At 44.0% G+C, this 14064-nt stretch overlaps 2 protein-coding genes across 2 annotated transcripts in view; one reads left to right on the top strand and one right to left on the bottom strand.

Moving 5' to 3' along the window:
* Positions 1–14064, bottom strand: part of AP4S1 (adaptor related protein complex 4 subunit sigma 1) — a 165629-nt gene that overhangs the window by 41844 nt on the left and 109721 nt on the right. Inside the window, 1 exon segment of the mRNA XM_073609179.1 lies at positions 2697–2786. Within this exon segment, the coding sequence (XP_073465280.1) occupies positions 2697–2786 (90 nt within the window).
* LOC141117237 (U11/U12 small nuclear ribonucleoprotein 35 kDa protein-like) lies at positions 6843–7762 on the top strand. The gene has a single exon (XM_073609971.1). It carries the CDS (start codon positions 6869–6871, stop codon positions 7655–7657), a length of 789 nt encoding a protein of 262 aa, XP_073466072.1. The 5' UTR covers positions 6843–6868; the 3' UTR covers positions 7658–7762.

Genomic DNA, 14064 nt, shown 5'->3' with positions numbered 1-14064 from the left:
AATAGCAATTGGAACACTCCTTCCCAGCCTGAGAGCCTAGCATCTGTTGTGATAACTTTAAGTGGATGTCCACAGATGTTGTGCATTCTCCTTGTCACAGAGAGGCAACCTTGTGGATTCCATGCAAAATTTTGGAGATTGAAGGAATTTATTGATAGATTTTAAATCCACAAATCGCACAAATGCCTCCATTGGGGTTTGGCACCGTGAATGGGTTTGAGTAAAATCCTTTGAATCTGTTTTGTGGCGGTACTGGCACAATGACTCCCTGGAACAAGAGGTGGAATTCTGCAAATCTGTCTTTGGTTTATTTGAAAGCAGCAATAGAGTTGTTAACTCTATTTTGTACCCTTTGAAACCACTGATTGAACCCACAGGTCTGGGACATCTATGATCTAGAGACAAACTGTAAAAGAAGTCCCCCCACTTTTAGGAGTAAGGGAGGCCCTTAATTGTGAAGTGGGGTTTGGGGAAGGCTTAGTGGCCTTGATGAGCCAAGCCTTGCTCCAAAAGGAAGGGCTAAACTTAGGTTTTAAAGTTGAAGCCTGGTTAGAGCAGACAGGTGCTCTGCATTTAGTGAAGCTAAGGCACTTCTGAAGGGGGTAGTTTTGGGATCTTCCACTGTGTAAGTAAAACCTTCCCACCTGTGACCTCTTTAACGAATTGGTCAAATGCCTCACCAAACAGACTTCTTCCTTGAAAAGACATATGTTTGAGGTGTATTTTGCAAGCAGCTTCAGCCATAAGATTCTGCACATGTGAAATGGAAATTAGAGTCATTCTGGAACTTTACATCATGACACGTTTTAGAGCATCTACACAGAAAAGCAGAGCAGAAGGCAATTGCTGTAATTGCCATGTAACAGCACAATTCTGAAATACAGGGTCAGCTTGGTTACTCATTATTAAGGATGAGCTCAGGCGTGTTTGCAGTCGCACGTGCAGAGCCAGTCAGGAAGTCGGCATTGCGCTGTGCTAATCACAGGCAGTGTGACATTTCCCGATCTGTGCAGCCACGGATCAGGAAAATGTCTCACTGCCTGTGATTAGCGTAGCACAGCACCGACTTCCTGGCGGGCTCTGCACATGCAGCTGTGAACACGCCTGAGCTCATCCTTACTCATTATTCTAGTCCAATTAGCTGCAGTTTGACATATTGAAATTGCAGCAAGTGCTTGTTGTTGGGCTGGACCTGCAAGATTACAGGGAGCTTTTAGGAGCATCTCAAATTTCTATCTCAAATTGCTCTAATGCAAGGGACCCATCGTCATTCCAAGGTTGAGTGTTGTGTGGGCTTTCAGCAGAGCAAATGTTAGCCTGTGATTAAACTGTTAGTGTTATTTGTTATTTCATAAGTGTGTTGGGAAATACATTTTGTATTGTTTGCTCTGTGCAAAGCCCTTCCATGTGCACCTTACATTAAAGTGGTTGTTAAGCCACTCTAACATGTATGCACCATCAGCGCTGTCTCCTATTGTAGTGTCCCCCTCTGTATGTGATTTATAAAAAAAAAATAAAAATGCTTTAAATACCTTTCAGAGCTAAGATCCGTGATCACATGACCGACCAGCTTTCTTCTTTCCTCCTTTGACAGATGCAGCGGGAGGGGCTGAGATTCCCCTGCTGACATCAGTCGGGAGGGGAGGAGTAGAGAGCTGGCCAGTCATATGATCGCGGAACGCCGCTCTTAAATGAGGTATTTACAGCATTTTTCTTAATAAATCACACACAGAGGGGGACACTACAATAGGAGAAAGTGCTTAAGGTGCATACATGTTACAGTTATGCAAGCAGCAGCAGAGAGGGGGCGACACTATCATGAGCCGACAGGCAGGGAGGGTAGGGAGGAGGACACAAGAGCAGAGAGGAGACAGATAGAAAGGCTGTGGATGACGGAGGCACGTAAACTGACCACGGTGTCAGGGTTCAGCAGCCATGATCCAGGGCAGAAACTGTCAGGATCAGCCAGGTTTTTTAGGTGTTACAGGGGGCCAAATGACACAGCACAAGCGCTGTGTCATATAACATGCTTTAAAGGAGCAGGATACAATTTTTTTTGGATTAACACAGTGGTTCTCAACTCCGGTCCTCAGGACCCACAAACAGGCCAGGTTTGTAAGATAACTGAAATAAATCATAGGTGATATCAACTGCTGCTCAGTGATTGCAGCATTCTAGTCTGCATCTCCCCAAGGTAATACTTAAAATCTGGCCTGTTGGTGGGTCCTAAGGACAGGAGTTGAGAACCACTGGGTTAACAAATGCTTTAAGGCCTGTTTACACTTGTGGCAAGGACTACTGCTTCTTTGTTGCTTTTCAGAGGTGTTTAACAAGTGGTGAGGAGACAAAATGTCACCTTCTTATTGCCCATTTAATCTAAATGCCACACTGCATGCAGTTACAGCAAGACCCCACTCACTTAATGGGTTGCGTTTGTCAGGAGGTACTGCCCACCAAACATGACAGGGTTATAATTCCTGCCGTGGTCACAAATCAGCTGCATTTCTGTAAACCCTTGTCTGCTGCCTTTGTAGCTTAAGGGGGAACATGAAGGGGCATAAAAATGCAGTCCAGCTGTGTGTTTTTACTGCTTCCCAACTGCAAGTGTAAAATGACCTCTTAAAGTTAGTTATAAATTGGGACATTTGCCATAACTGTTCATTTATCAACTCATATATCACTCAACTTTTTCTTACCTCAGACTCATCTACTCCAACCACAATGAAAAGTGCTGCATACTGACGGTAAACCAGTTTGAAATCTTTATACTCTATAAAGGAGCACTGGAAAAACAAAATATGATTATTACATTAAAACATGTATTGTAGTTGTTTCTGGCTCAGCTGTTATTTGAACTGCTGAAAATGGAATAATATATGACAAGACTACGGTGCTACATAAACAACTAGGTGTTAAATGGAGCTGAATGGTTGCGGACCAAAGGGTTATATTGGTTTTAAAGCCTCAAGATTTTTACGTTAATGCATTCTCTGCATTAAGATAAAAAACCTTCTGTGTCTAGGATTCCCCTACTTACCATACTTACCTGGACCCAATTTTAATCCAGTGCTGTGCATGAGAGCTGTGCAGATTGATAGTTGCGGGAACCATTGGCTCCTGCCACTGTCAATCAAATCCTTCGATGAGAGGGCGGGGGACGGGGCAAAACCCCCATGTTTGTGTCTATAGACACAGGCAGCGGGGCTCGGAAGTGAGCCTGCAAGATTACCCTTTCCCTAGCAAGCGGCTTGCTGGGGGGTACTCAAAGGGGGGAGGAGCCAGGAGCACCAACGTGGGATTTTGAGAAGGGGGGGATTGGGGCTGCTCTATGCAAAACCAGCTGTTGTTCCTCTGGACCAGGTCTTGGGTAACCTAATGCACATATTGAGAACAAGCACAAGAGGGCGCCACCAGCTAAGTGTAAACGTTATAAAAAACAATGATAAAAAAGACAAGATGGCACTCACTGCATGATTAAATTGGTCAGCATGTCAAAATCCGGTTTGGAACCCTCTATGGAGTGGCCTATGTCTGCAGAGATCGGCAGAGAGGCTGCTGGTAAAAAGCAGGGCTACGCTGGGAAGAAGCTTGAGGAGGGAGGATGATTGCTGTCACGCTGAAATGCAAGCTCCCTTCGATGTGGCTATGCAGTTTTCAGGATAGCTTCAGCCGGCTTGGCTAGAGTCAGCACCCCTCGGATCAACTCGACAATGTACAATGGTGAAGTAACCACATCAACATGAGCGTGGCTACACATTTCAGGGATTTCAGGGCTGATGACGCCCCTTTGTCAAGCCAAAAGGAAGGGATTGGGCGGGGGATCAGATGCATTTAAAGCAGTGGGAGGCAGAGAATAATTCGGGATGAATCTGAATGCTGTCATTACAATAACTGGCCATAGAAATGATATTAAATGGATGTGAGTAGGACTTGAACTGGTATAAAAAAAGGGTGGGTGGCATTTTTATAAAAACAATAACCAGCCATGTTTAAAGGCTAAGTTCATAAAAAAATAGAAGCCTTTTCTCGTGCCTTTTCTGTTTAAGCCATCCCAATGTGCTTATCTCTCACTTACATTGTCCATGGCAGCTTTGAATATTCACCTCTGTTTAAAATTTGAAATAGTGCTCTCTGCTTTCATCACTTCCTGTAGATCATATGCCATCATGCACTGCCTTAATGCATCACAGAATAGGGCATGTATTACCACTCATAGTAGGAACTTTGTTCCAGTTTGCAATTTTTTGGGGGCATTTTGAAGCATTTGCACTCATCATGCATAGAACAGCCCATTCACTTGAATGGGTTGCCCTATGTGCGACAAATGCCCCATAGAAGCTCCAGAACTTTTTTAAAGCAGAGCATGGGGTGTCTTTTTTGATGCGCTTGCAGCATGTTTGTCACACAACAGACATGTGCCTGCTACCTGCGCTTGGGGTGCTATTAACACTTAATGACAATGCAAGTGCAATACAAGTTTGCGGCACATTTACAAAACTTGCAGCAAAGTGTGTTTTCTGTGCGGTTTGCCATGATTTTGGAAATGCATAGATGTAAATGGAGCCTCAATGTTCTTGTGTAAACACACCAATTTCTCTTTCAGGCCCCATTCACACCTAGTGTAATGGGAGCGCACATTTTTTGGCTCGTGTTTCCTGCAACACACAAAGGGCAGCCAATTTATTTCAATGGGTTTTCCTACACATGGCAAAGTAGCTCATGGGACAATTTGGCGTGTTGTGGTTTGCAAGTTTTGCTGCGTTTGTCACTTGTTTTTTTACATAGCAAAATATGTCTTTGCTTCTGCATTTGGGGTGCCGTTAACAATTGGCAATGAAAGAGTGTTCATTTTGGGTGTATAAAGGTGGCCATACACTATACATTCTGACTGTACAATCTCTGTACAATCTCCTTTTGATTTACGAAAACTATATAATAGGAGGATACACCTATCAATCCAATCACTCTGTATCCAATCAGGTAGGACCTTGCACTACATAGCCAATTGTAGATCTAACGGATTTAACTGATCTAGCTTACTATATACTATACAGTTATACAATCAGATTGTATAGTAAGCTTTATAGACTTCCAGGGAACACTTCTCCTGTTTTTAATACTAGAGCTCTGCTCCACTATGACTCAGCATCTGTTTGTGATGTGAAATGCGTTAGCTGTTCTTCTCTTTCTTCTATGCCTAAGATATGACTGTTTTTGGATTTGAATCTTTCAAAAAAGATGCCATCCAGGATTTTTCTTTCCTTCCTAATTTGAGCAGAGCCAACACCTGCAAGATCGTATAGGGCGGGTCTCTTCCACAGGCCTGGAGCTTTTGAGCTGCAATTTTTCTTCTACAGCTCTGCTCCACATAGGCTGTTATGTGATCGCTCAGCTCGTGCACATTCTGCCAAATGAACAATCTATGCAAGATGAAGGTAAATTACAAAACTATTTATGGCTGTGTATTTAGTTAGAACAGTGCGTGTAACTACAGAGGCAGGTGGGAGCAACCTCCTGTAGAGGGAGGGCAGGTGCAGGATGTGTGTTAATGAGGTCAGCTGGTGAAGTACTTCCTAAAGTGTTTTTTTCGTCCCAAATACCAAATTTAAGGATGGGTCATGGAGGAGTTTTCCACAGGAGACTGCAGGCTGAGGTAGGGCCCTTCCTAGGAGACAGAGAAAGCTTTTTCCTTTCTGCAACAGGTACATTAATGTTAAGCTGGTACATAGGGGAGATGGAATTTAGAAAAAAAAAAAAGGTGAACTTAGCCTTTAAAGGGATCCCAATATTTGCTTCAACATTACATGAGTAAATAAAATTAAAAGTAAAGTATAAATTATAAAGAATAAATACATGCTAAAACTGACTATTTGATCCAAGGCAGATGATGGTGTAATAAACTTTTGTATGTGAATAAATATAATAAAGTATATACCTCAATGGTGGAATATTATAGTGATGATTATTAGATAATGAGAATGTAAAAAAAATAAATAAAAACTACAACATGACAATGTGAGAATCATTATACTGTATTGACCTCTATGTCTTTGTTAAGCCCATGAAGGGTCAGGGTGTTCAAGGAAAAAATCCAATAGGTCTCTCGCTAGTCCATTGAAGTGTTTGGCTTTCGTGCACTTGTTCAGTATGCCCATAACAACCCTAACTCAAATTAAAGAAAATAGAAACGCTGCGCTAAAGGAAAAAATTAACATATATAATGAAACAGCAGCTGGCACAAAAATAGGATTTTTTCGTCATACTTACCTGTAAAATCCTTTTCTTTGAGTACATCATGGGACACAGTCAGGCTAATATTCATTACCTGCTGGGTTAATGGTGAATGGACACTGGTAGACCAAAGGACTTTAGACAGGAAGTGATCCCCTATAAAACCCCTCCCATACAGGAAGCACTTCAGTTTTATAGTAAGCACTGAAGCCTCAAAAAAAGAAGGGAGGGATCTCTGTGTCCCATGATGTACTCAAAGAAAAGGATTTTACAGGTAAGTATGACGAAAAAAATCCTATTTTCTTTTTCATCCATCATAGGACAGAGTCAGATTAATATTCATTACCTGCTGGGACATCCCAGAGCAATAGCCTTGAGGGGAGGGAGACACCCTGCCAAACAATAGCCATCAGAACTTATACGGCAGCCCGCAGTACACTGCGGCCGAAAGCCAAATCCTCTGCTGCTCGAACATTCACTTGATAAAATTTTGTGAACGTATGCACTGAAGACCAGGTAGCAGGGGGCTCGCTGTATTTCACGGATCGCGGTGCGCATCGTAAGCCTGCTGCTAGCTGGGGGAGCCTCTCATCTCCTGTGTTGCTGTCTTGGAAGGTTCAAGAAACAGTTGCCGAAAATGAATGATTGGACTCCCATTGCAAAAGAATATGACCCTCTTAAGGCTGGCAGTATTGATGGTACAGATGAGGAGCCACATGATCGCGCTGTCCTTCGGGCCATGTTGGCTCGTTATGTGCCCAATAAAGGTGTTGTTGGAGACCCACAGTTAACGTTATTTGTGGCTAGATTAAGCCAAGAAACAACAGAGGAGAAGCTAAAAGAATTTTTTTCTCGCTATGGAGATATACAGAGGATCCGATTGGTTAGAGACATCATTACTGGGTTTTCAAAAGGCTATGCTTTTATTGAATATAAACAAGAGAGTGCCATAAAAAAAGCCTACAGAGATGGCAACAAACTAGTAATTGATCAGCATGAAATATTTGTGGATTATGAACTGGAAAGGATGCTGAAAGGATGGATTCCACGTCGACTAGGAGGAGGGTTTGGTGGTAAAAAAGAATCCGGACAATTGAGATTTGGAGGACGTGACAGACCATTCAGGAAACCAATTAATTTGCCAGTCTACCCAATTAATGCTCGCGCTGAAGGATATCTTGATAAAAGACACAGATCTAGGTCTAGAGAAAGACCTCAAGAGTGGAGAGAGAAGAAAACAGATTTTTTTCAGGACAGAGGAACCGAAGGTAGACGGCATGATAGGTCACATAATCGTCATAAAGAACAGACTGAAGAGAGACTTTACAAAGCTGAGTGGAGCAGAGAACAGGGAAGAGGTGAAAAACCCAAACGAAGAAAGGATAACAAAAGAGACAGAAGTAGAGAAAGAGACTTCAAGAAATAGTGACCAGAGACAGTTGTGCTAGATGTCATGTATACGTAACTTCTACTGTATAGGAAACAATCATTCCACATTACCAGTGCCATCCAAATGAGCATTAAAAATCTATTCAGAAAAAAAAAAAAAAAAAAAAAAAAAAAAAAAAGAAGACCAGGTAGCAGCCTTACCAATCTGAGTCACAAATACCTGATGGCGAAAAACCCAGAAGAGGAGACCGCAACATCAGAGAAGGGAAGGATGGCTATTGGGCTGAGGACTGTCACCAAGCATCATCACTGCTGGATTTTGCCTATACGCCTTTTACCCCTGCAGGGGTTGGGCATTCTGGTGAGTGAGGGCACGAGTGGGGGTGCAGTGGAAGACGGGGAGCACTTGCCACACCAAGAGTATTGCCATTCTATTGGAGGGATACATCACAGTTTTTTCAGAATATATTTCTTTGGGACACTGTTTTTTTATCATTTTTTCATCATTTTTTTTATCACTTTGTTTATCAATTGGACATTTTACACACTAACGCTGGGCACTTTACTGTAGTGGTTTAGATTGTTTTTAAATAATTTTTTACCACTTGTTTTTTATCACAGTTTGGATTGTTTGCAGATTTTTATTGATGTATTAGATTATATATGTCATAGCACGTTGCACTTTAATGTATAGAATATGGCTGTAGGAGCATTCCACTTATATATTTAGCTCCTTTTTTCACCACATTTTTTACACAAAAAATTTTTTTACACTCATTTTTTACACTTATATATTTATGATCAATATCCAGTGCATATAAAGCTGAACAGCGCCAATTCCCTCATTATAGAATTCTGTTTATTTTGAATTTCACTTAGGTGATATTCTGTGTCGGGGGGGCTGCAGTTCTTTTTTTCCTCCTAAGCGCGGAACCATTGTTTCTTATTCTCTTGAAAAACCCAGAAGGTTCCTACACCCCTGGTAGAATGAGCTCTCACCCTAAAGGGAGGAGCTTTACGTTTCACACCGTAGGCCTGAATGACCAACTGACGGACCCAATTGGCAATGGAAGCTGGTGAAACAAAAAGTGAGTCTGATCCTCGGATCTCCGCAGATCTAGACTAAAAACCTTGACTGCCCCGACAACGTCCAAGAAGTGCAGTCGTTTCTCTTCCGCCAAACGAGGCTGAGAGAAAATGGAAGGCAAAATAATGCCCTGATTTAAATGAAAGGCCAACGCCACTTTTGGCAAAAAGGATGGGACAGGTCGTAACACGACCCTGTCATGGTGAATGATCAAGTACGGTTCCCTGCATGATAGGGCCACCAACTCCGACCTCCTTCTAGCCAAGGTGATAGCCATCAGGAAGGCTAGCTTGCGTGACAGCAAGTCTAATGGAATTTCCTTGATAGGTTCAAATGGTTGTTTCTGCACCAAGTTTAAGTCCCTAAGGACACATAGGTGACCTAATGGGGGAAGCAAGCGAGTTGCCCCCTGCATAAAGGTTCCGACCAGTGAATGGGAGGCTAAAGGCTTTTGGAAGAATACTGATAGGGCCGAAACTTGACCTCTGATTTTACTCAAAGCCAATTTGATTTTCACAGCCGACTGTAGAAAAGAGATAATTCTCCCAATCACGTATTTCCGAGGATGCCATTTTTGGCTTCACACCAAGCAACACAAGTCTTCCAGACCTTATGATAGATCTTCCTAGTGACAGCTTTTCTAGCATTCACTAGGGTAGACACCACTGGTCCCGAGATGCCACGGTCCTTTAACACCCTGGCTTCAATAGCCATGCCATCAAATTTAGAGACTGTAAATTGGGGTAGAATATAGCACCTTAAGACAGTAGATCGGGGCGCCATGGAAGCGTACATGGCCCATCTATTGTCAGTCTCACAATCTCCAGGAACCAGGGCCTTCTGGGCCAGGCTGGTGCCACCAGAATGACTGGAACTCCTTCTCTCCGAATCCTGCGCAACAAATGTGGAAGGAGAGGGATCGGAGGGAAAGCATAAACCAGGGAGTACTGGCTCCATGGAACTACCAGAGCATCTGCTCCAATTGCCAGAGGATCTCTTGTTCAGGACACAAACTTCTGTAGCTTGTTGTTGAACCTGGATGCCAGTAAGTCGACCTCTGACCATCCCCAATGTTGGCAAATTTCCTGGAACACCCCTGGGTGTAGGGACCATTGCCCCGGGCAGATCTGCTGGCAGCTGAGATAATCTGCCTTCCAGTTCTCTACTCCCGGGATATGGACTGCCGATAGAATCGGCACATGTCCCTCTGCCCAGGCTAGTATGTGGTTCACCTCCTTCAGAGCTGAACGACTCCTGGTACCGCCTTGGTGGTTTATATAGGCCACTGCAGTGGAATTTGTCAGACTGAACCCTGATAGGGCAATCCTGAAGCTCCACCTATCCATGACCATAGGGTCAGTCGTACTGCCCGTAATTCCAGGACGTTGATGGGCAGGATCTGTTCTGTCCTTGACCATTTCCCTTGAGCTATGAGCCCCTCGAAGGTCACTCCCCAGCCTGAGAGACTGGCATCTGTAGTCAGTACTCTCCAAGCTACCGGGAGGAAGGGTCTTCCCTTTTGCAGGTTCTGATCCTGGAACCACCAGTTTAGGCTTAAGCGTGCCCGAGGAGATAAGAAGATTGGATAATCCAGGGCTTGTCCTCTCCTGCTCCAAGCCAACAAGATGTCTTGTTATAGAGTCCTGGTATATAACTGGGCATAGGGCACCGCCTCGAAGGAGGATACCATCCTCCCTAGAAGACTCATACAGAGCCGAATGGAGGGTTGTCTGGTGCCCCTTATCTGAAGCACCCCATTCTTCAGGGCACAGATCCTTTCGGGTGGCAAGAATACGCTTTCTTGGACCGTATATAGGGTCAGACCTAAATACTTTAGACCTTGAGCTGGTTTCAAGGCTGACTTTTTGGTATTTATGATCCAGCCTAAGCTTTTCAAATACCGCACTGTGCATGTTATGCTCTGTTCTAGAGCCTGTAATGAGTGATCTCTGAGCAGGAGGTCATCCAGATACCAAAGCATCAGGATCCCTGGAGCCCTTAAAAGACCCAATACTGGTGCTAGGACCTTTGTAAACACCCGGGGAACTGGAGCAAGCCCGAAGGGTAGAGCCACAAACAGAAAATGAAATTCCTCTACTGCAAATTGCAGGAACCTCTGATGAGACTTAAAGATAGGTATGTGTAAATACTTGTCCTTTATATCGATGGAGGCTAAAAAAGTCTTCCATCTGGAGCGAGGCTACAACTGAGCAGACAGTCTCCATCCGAAAGGACTGGATTAGTAGATACTGGTTCAGGGATCTTAGGTCCAAAACTGGGCCCTGTGACACCGTCTGGTTTTAAAACCGCAAAACAGGTTCGCTCCTTCGGATACAGGAACCTGTACAATCACTACTTGATAAACCTTAATGATGTAGTGCCTGAAGCAATAAGTCTCCTTTTGGAGGATCCAAGGGAACGCTGGATCTTAAAAACCTGAGGGGGAACCCCCCACAACTCCAGCTTGTAACCGTGGGATATAATTGAGGTGACCCACTCGTCCTTAATTATTGTTTTCCAAATGTCTGTAAAGTGCAGAAGCCTTCCCCCCATCCGATAGAGTGGGGGCGTCGCCTCAAAAGGAGGGCTTGGTGCTGGGTTTAGAAGAATTTCAGACCCAGGGCTTTTTCTGGCCCTGGCCTTGCAGCTTGCCCCTGGCCCTAGCGCCCTGTTAGCGGCGGCTGAGACATTTGAGGAAGCAGTCTCTGAAAATTTAAACGAGGGACGCCTGCTGCTTTTCTTCACAGGAAGTAGAGAACTCTTCCCTCCAGAAATCTTTTTGGATATATTCGTCCAAATGATTACCAATAAACATACCCCATGAAAAGGTAAACCTGCCAATAACTTTTCAAAAGGAAGCTCGGCTGACTAGTTCTTAAGCCACAAAAGTCTATACATATGTAGAGACAAGAGAGCCAAAACGAGAAACCTGCTGTATTGACTCCTTTTAAGGCGTCAACAGCAAAACACAGCGCTCGAGGAATATCTGTCTTAGTTCAGGCAGATCATCCTCCTGGTTAGCTGGTTATTCCCATCGGGCCATCTGACCTGATCCTTTAGGGACTGGCAGATACTAATTGCTGCAACAGCTGGCTATATAGCTGAACTTGAGAAAAAGAAAAGGAAGCCTTTAATAATGACTCCAATTTCTTGTCAACGGGGTCTTTCAAGCCCTGTGGGTTATCTACCTGGACAAGTTAAGTTCTTGTTCAAGGAAGAGACTGCTGCATCTATGGCTGGCATGCTCCCTTTTTGATGAACTTTTCATCCATGGGATATAAAAAACAGAAAACCTCTTTAGAGGAACAAAATCCTGTCAGGATGTTCCCAATCAGCATACATCACCTGTTCCAGTAGGTGGGTTAGGGGGAAAGCCTGTGCGGCCTGAAGAGGCCTCAGAGATACCAAGAGGACCAGGGGGGCTCAGTCACCTCTGCTTTTTTAAGAGGCAACTTAAAGGCAGAACGAACCATTGTGGTCAGTCAGGATAAAAGCCTCTGTGACTGAGAGGCAGACATCAACTGGATATCTTTTTGTCCAGATTGCTCAGAAGCAGACTCCTCCGCCAGGCCCTCCACAGAATCCTGAGCTTTTAGCTCTTCCCCATTCTCAACCCATTCCTGCTTCAAACTAGGAGGCTCCAGGGAGGGGGATCTGTCACGCTTCTTGCCACCCTGCGGGATGGAGGCAGCATGCCAGCAATCCTGTGCTCTAACCTGGCTAGGGCTGAGAACAGTTCATCCTTAGTGATAAAGGGTGGTGCAGCAGCGTTGACTGTAGGCACAATCCCAGATTGGCACAGAGGCTTAGATTACCCGGGAGCCTCTGGTCCTTCAGGGGATACAACACTAGTGATAAGACTAGGTTCATCAGGAACTACTGATGATATAGGTGTGCCCTTCCCTGTAGTGTTAGTCCCGCTCCTCTTTTTTGAAGACATTTACTAGCCACAAAAAGATAGCACCTGGGTGTAGTATTAAAACACCTCAGAATGGAGACCCTATAATAGGGCTCACCAAGCCCCTATGGAACAATCCTGCTAAGCACCTTAGCCTGCCAAGCGACACTTAGTGACTCATGTGACCCGGGTAAGGAGAAATAAACCGCTGCAAGTGCCTGTTCAGAGTCTGCCCAGTGTCCCATAGCTGCCTTCTGGAGGCACGGCATGCTTGGCATATACAGCTTAAATAAGCTGGATATGCACCGGAACGTTCTGTGCATGCGTGCGCATGTACTTGGTCCCGGCGAACAGGCGTGGCTGTATTCGCGTGTGACACAAATCTTCGTGCCCCAAGATAAAGGCTACAAAATGATATTAACAGGCCTTGTGAGCCACCGAAGGGTTAATGCCTTAAAACCAATCCTAAGTGTAGATCAGCTGCAAACACTAATCACGTTTCATAGTCGTGCAGTGGTTAAAAAATATATATATAAGTGTGTCTGCGCTGAAAAATCCAAAAAGTGCTCCGTGCAAAAATAAATAAATCAAATAAATATATACTGAATACCAAATAATCAAGGCTAATTGGTTCTTAGTGCTAAACACACATGACCCCCCAAAAGTGCAATGTGCAAAAAATATGCCCAAAATCTAAGTGTCAAGATAAAAATGAAAAAATACAAAATATAAAAAATATATATATATAACCATTTATAAAAAGTCCTTATAGTCCATAAAAAATAAAGTGCTCAAAAAAGTGTGTCCATAATCAGTGAAGTCCATCCATCCTGCTCATCTCATAAGTGTATCACCATAAAGCATGCCTTAGTGCTCTCCTGTGACCCCCAAAAGCGCATGCGCTCACCTTAATGTGTGTGACACAGTAATTAAACTCTGTCAATGCACGCTTTGGAGCCACTCCTGTGCTCAATGGGATCAGCTGTGTAGATCTCCAATGTTCCCCAACAACGTCATAATAATCATATGGAAAAGAAAGGAAACTCCATAGCGCAATAATGCAACATAAAAAGGATTTTTATTCAAAACTACCTCCTAACTAACTCCCCTACGCATGTTCGGCACAGGGATCACGTGCCTTCATCAATCCCCCTGATGAAGGCACGTGATCCCTGTGCCGAACACGCGTAGGGGAGGGGCCAGGACGGAGCTGTCAGCAGAGAGAGAGAGGTTTTGGATGCATACACCGCACCGCACGCCACACACCAACGATCGGCTTGTTATACCTGTACAGGATGGTGCACTTACGCACCTGCAGCATGTGAGTACCCCTATTAAGGGAGAGCTTTGTTTTGAATAAAAATCCTTTTTATGTTGCATTATTGCGCTATGGAGTTTCCTTTCTTTTCCATATGATTATTATGACGTTGTTGGGGAACATTGGAGATCTACACAGCTG

The sequence above is a fragment of the Aquarana catesbeiana genome, linkage group LG13 (assembly GCF_042186555.1).
Source record: "Aquarana catesbeiana isolate 2022-GZ linkage group LG13, ASM4218655v1, whole genome shotgun sequence".
NCBI lineage: Eukaryota > Metazoa > Chordata > Amphibia > Anura > Ranidae > Aquarana > Aquarana catesbeiana.
The sequence above is the reverse complement of the archived record's forward strand: the minus strand, read 5'-3'. Positions and strand labels throughout refer to the sequence as shown.

Excerpts from the sequence above, each read along its gene's own strand:
- LOC141117237 (XM_073609971.1), top strand. The coding sequence starts at position 6,869 with ATGAATGATTGGACTCCCATTGCAAAAGAATATGACCCTCTTAAGGCT.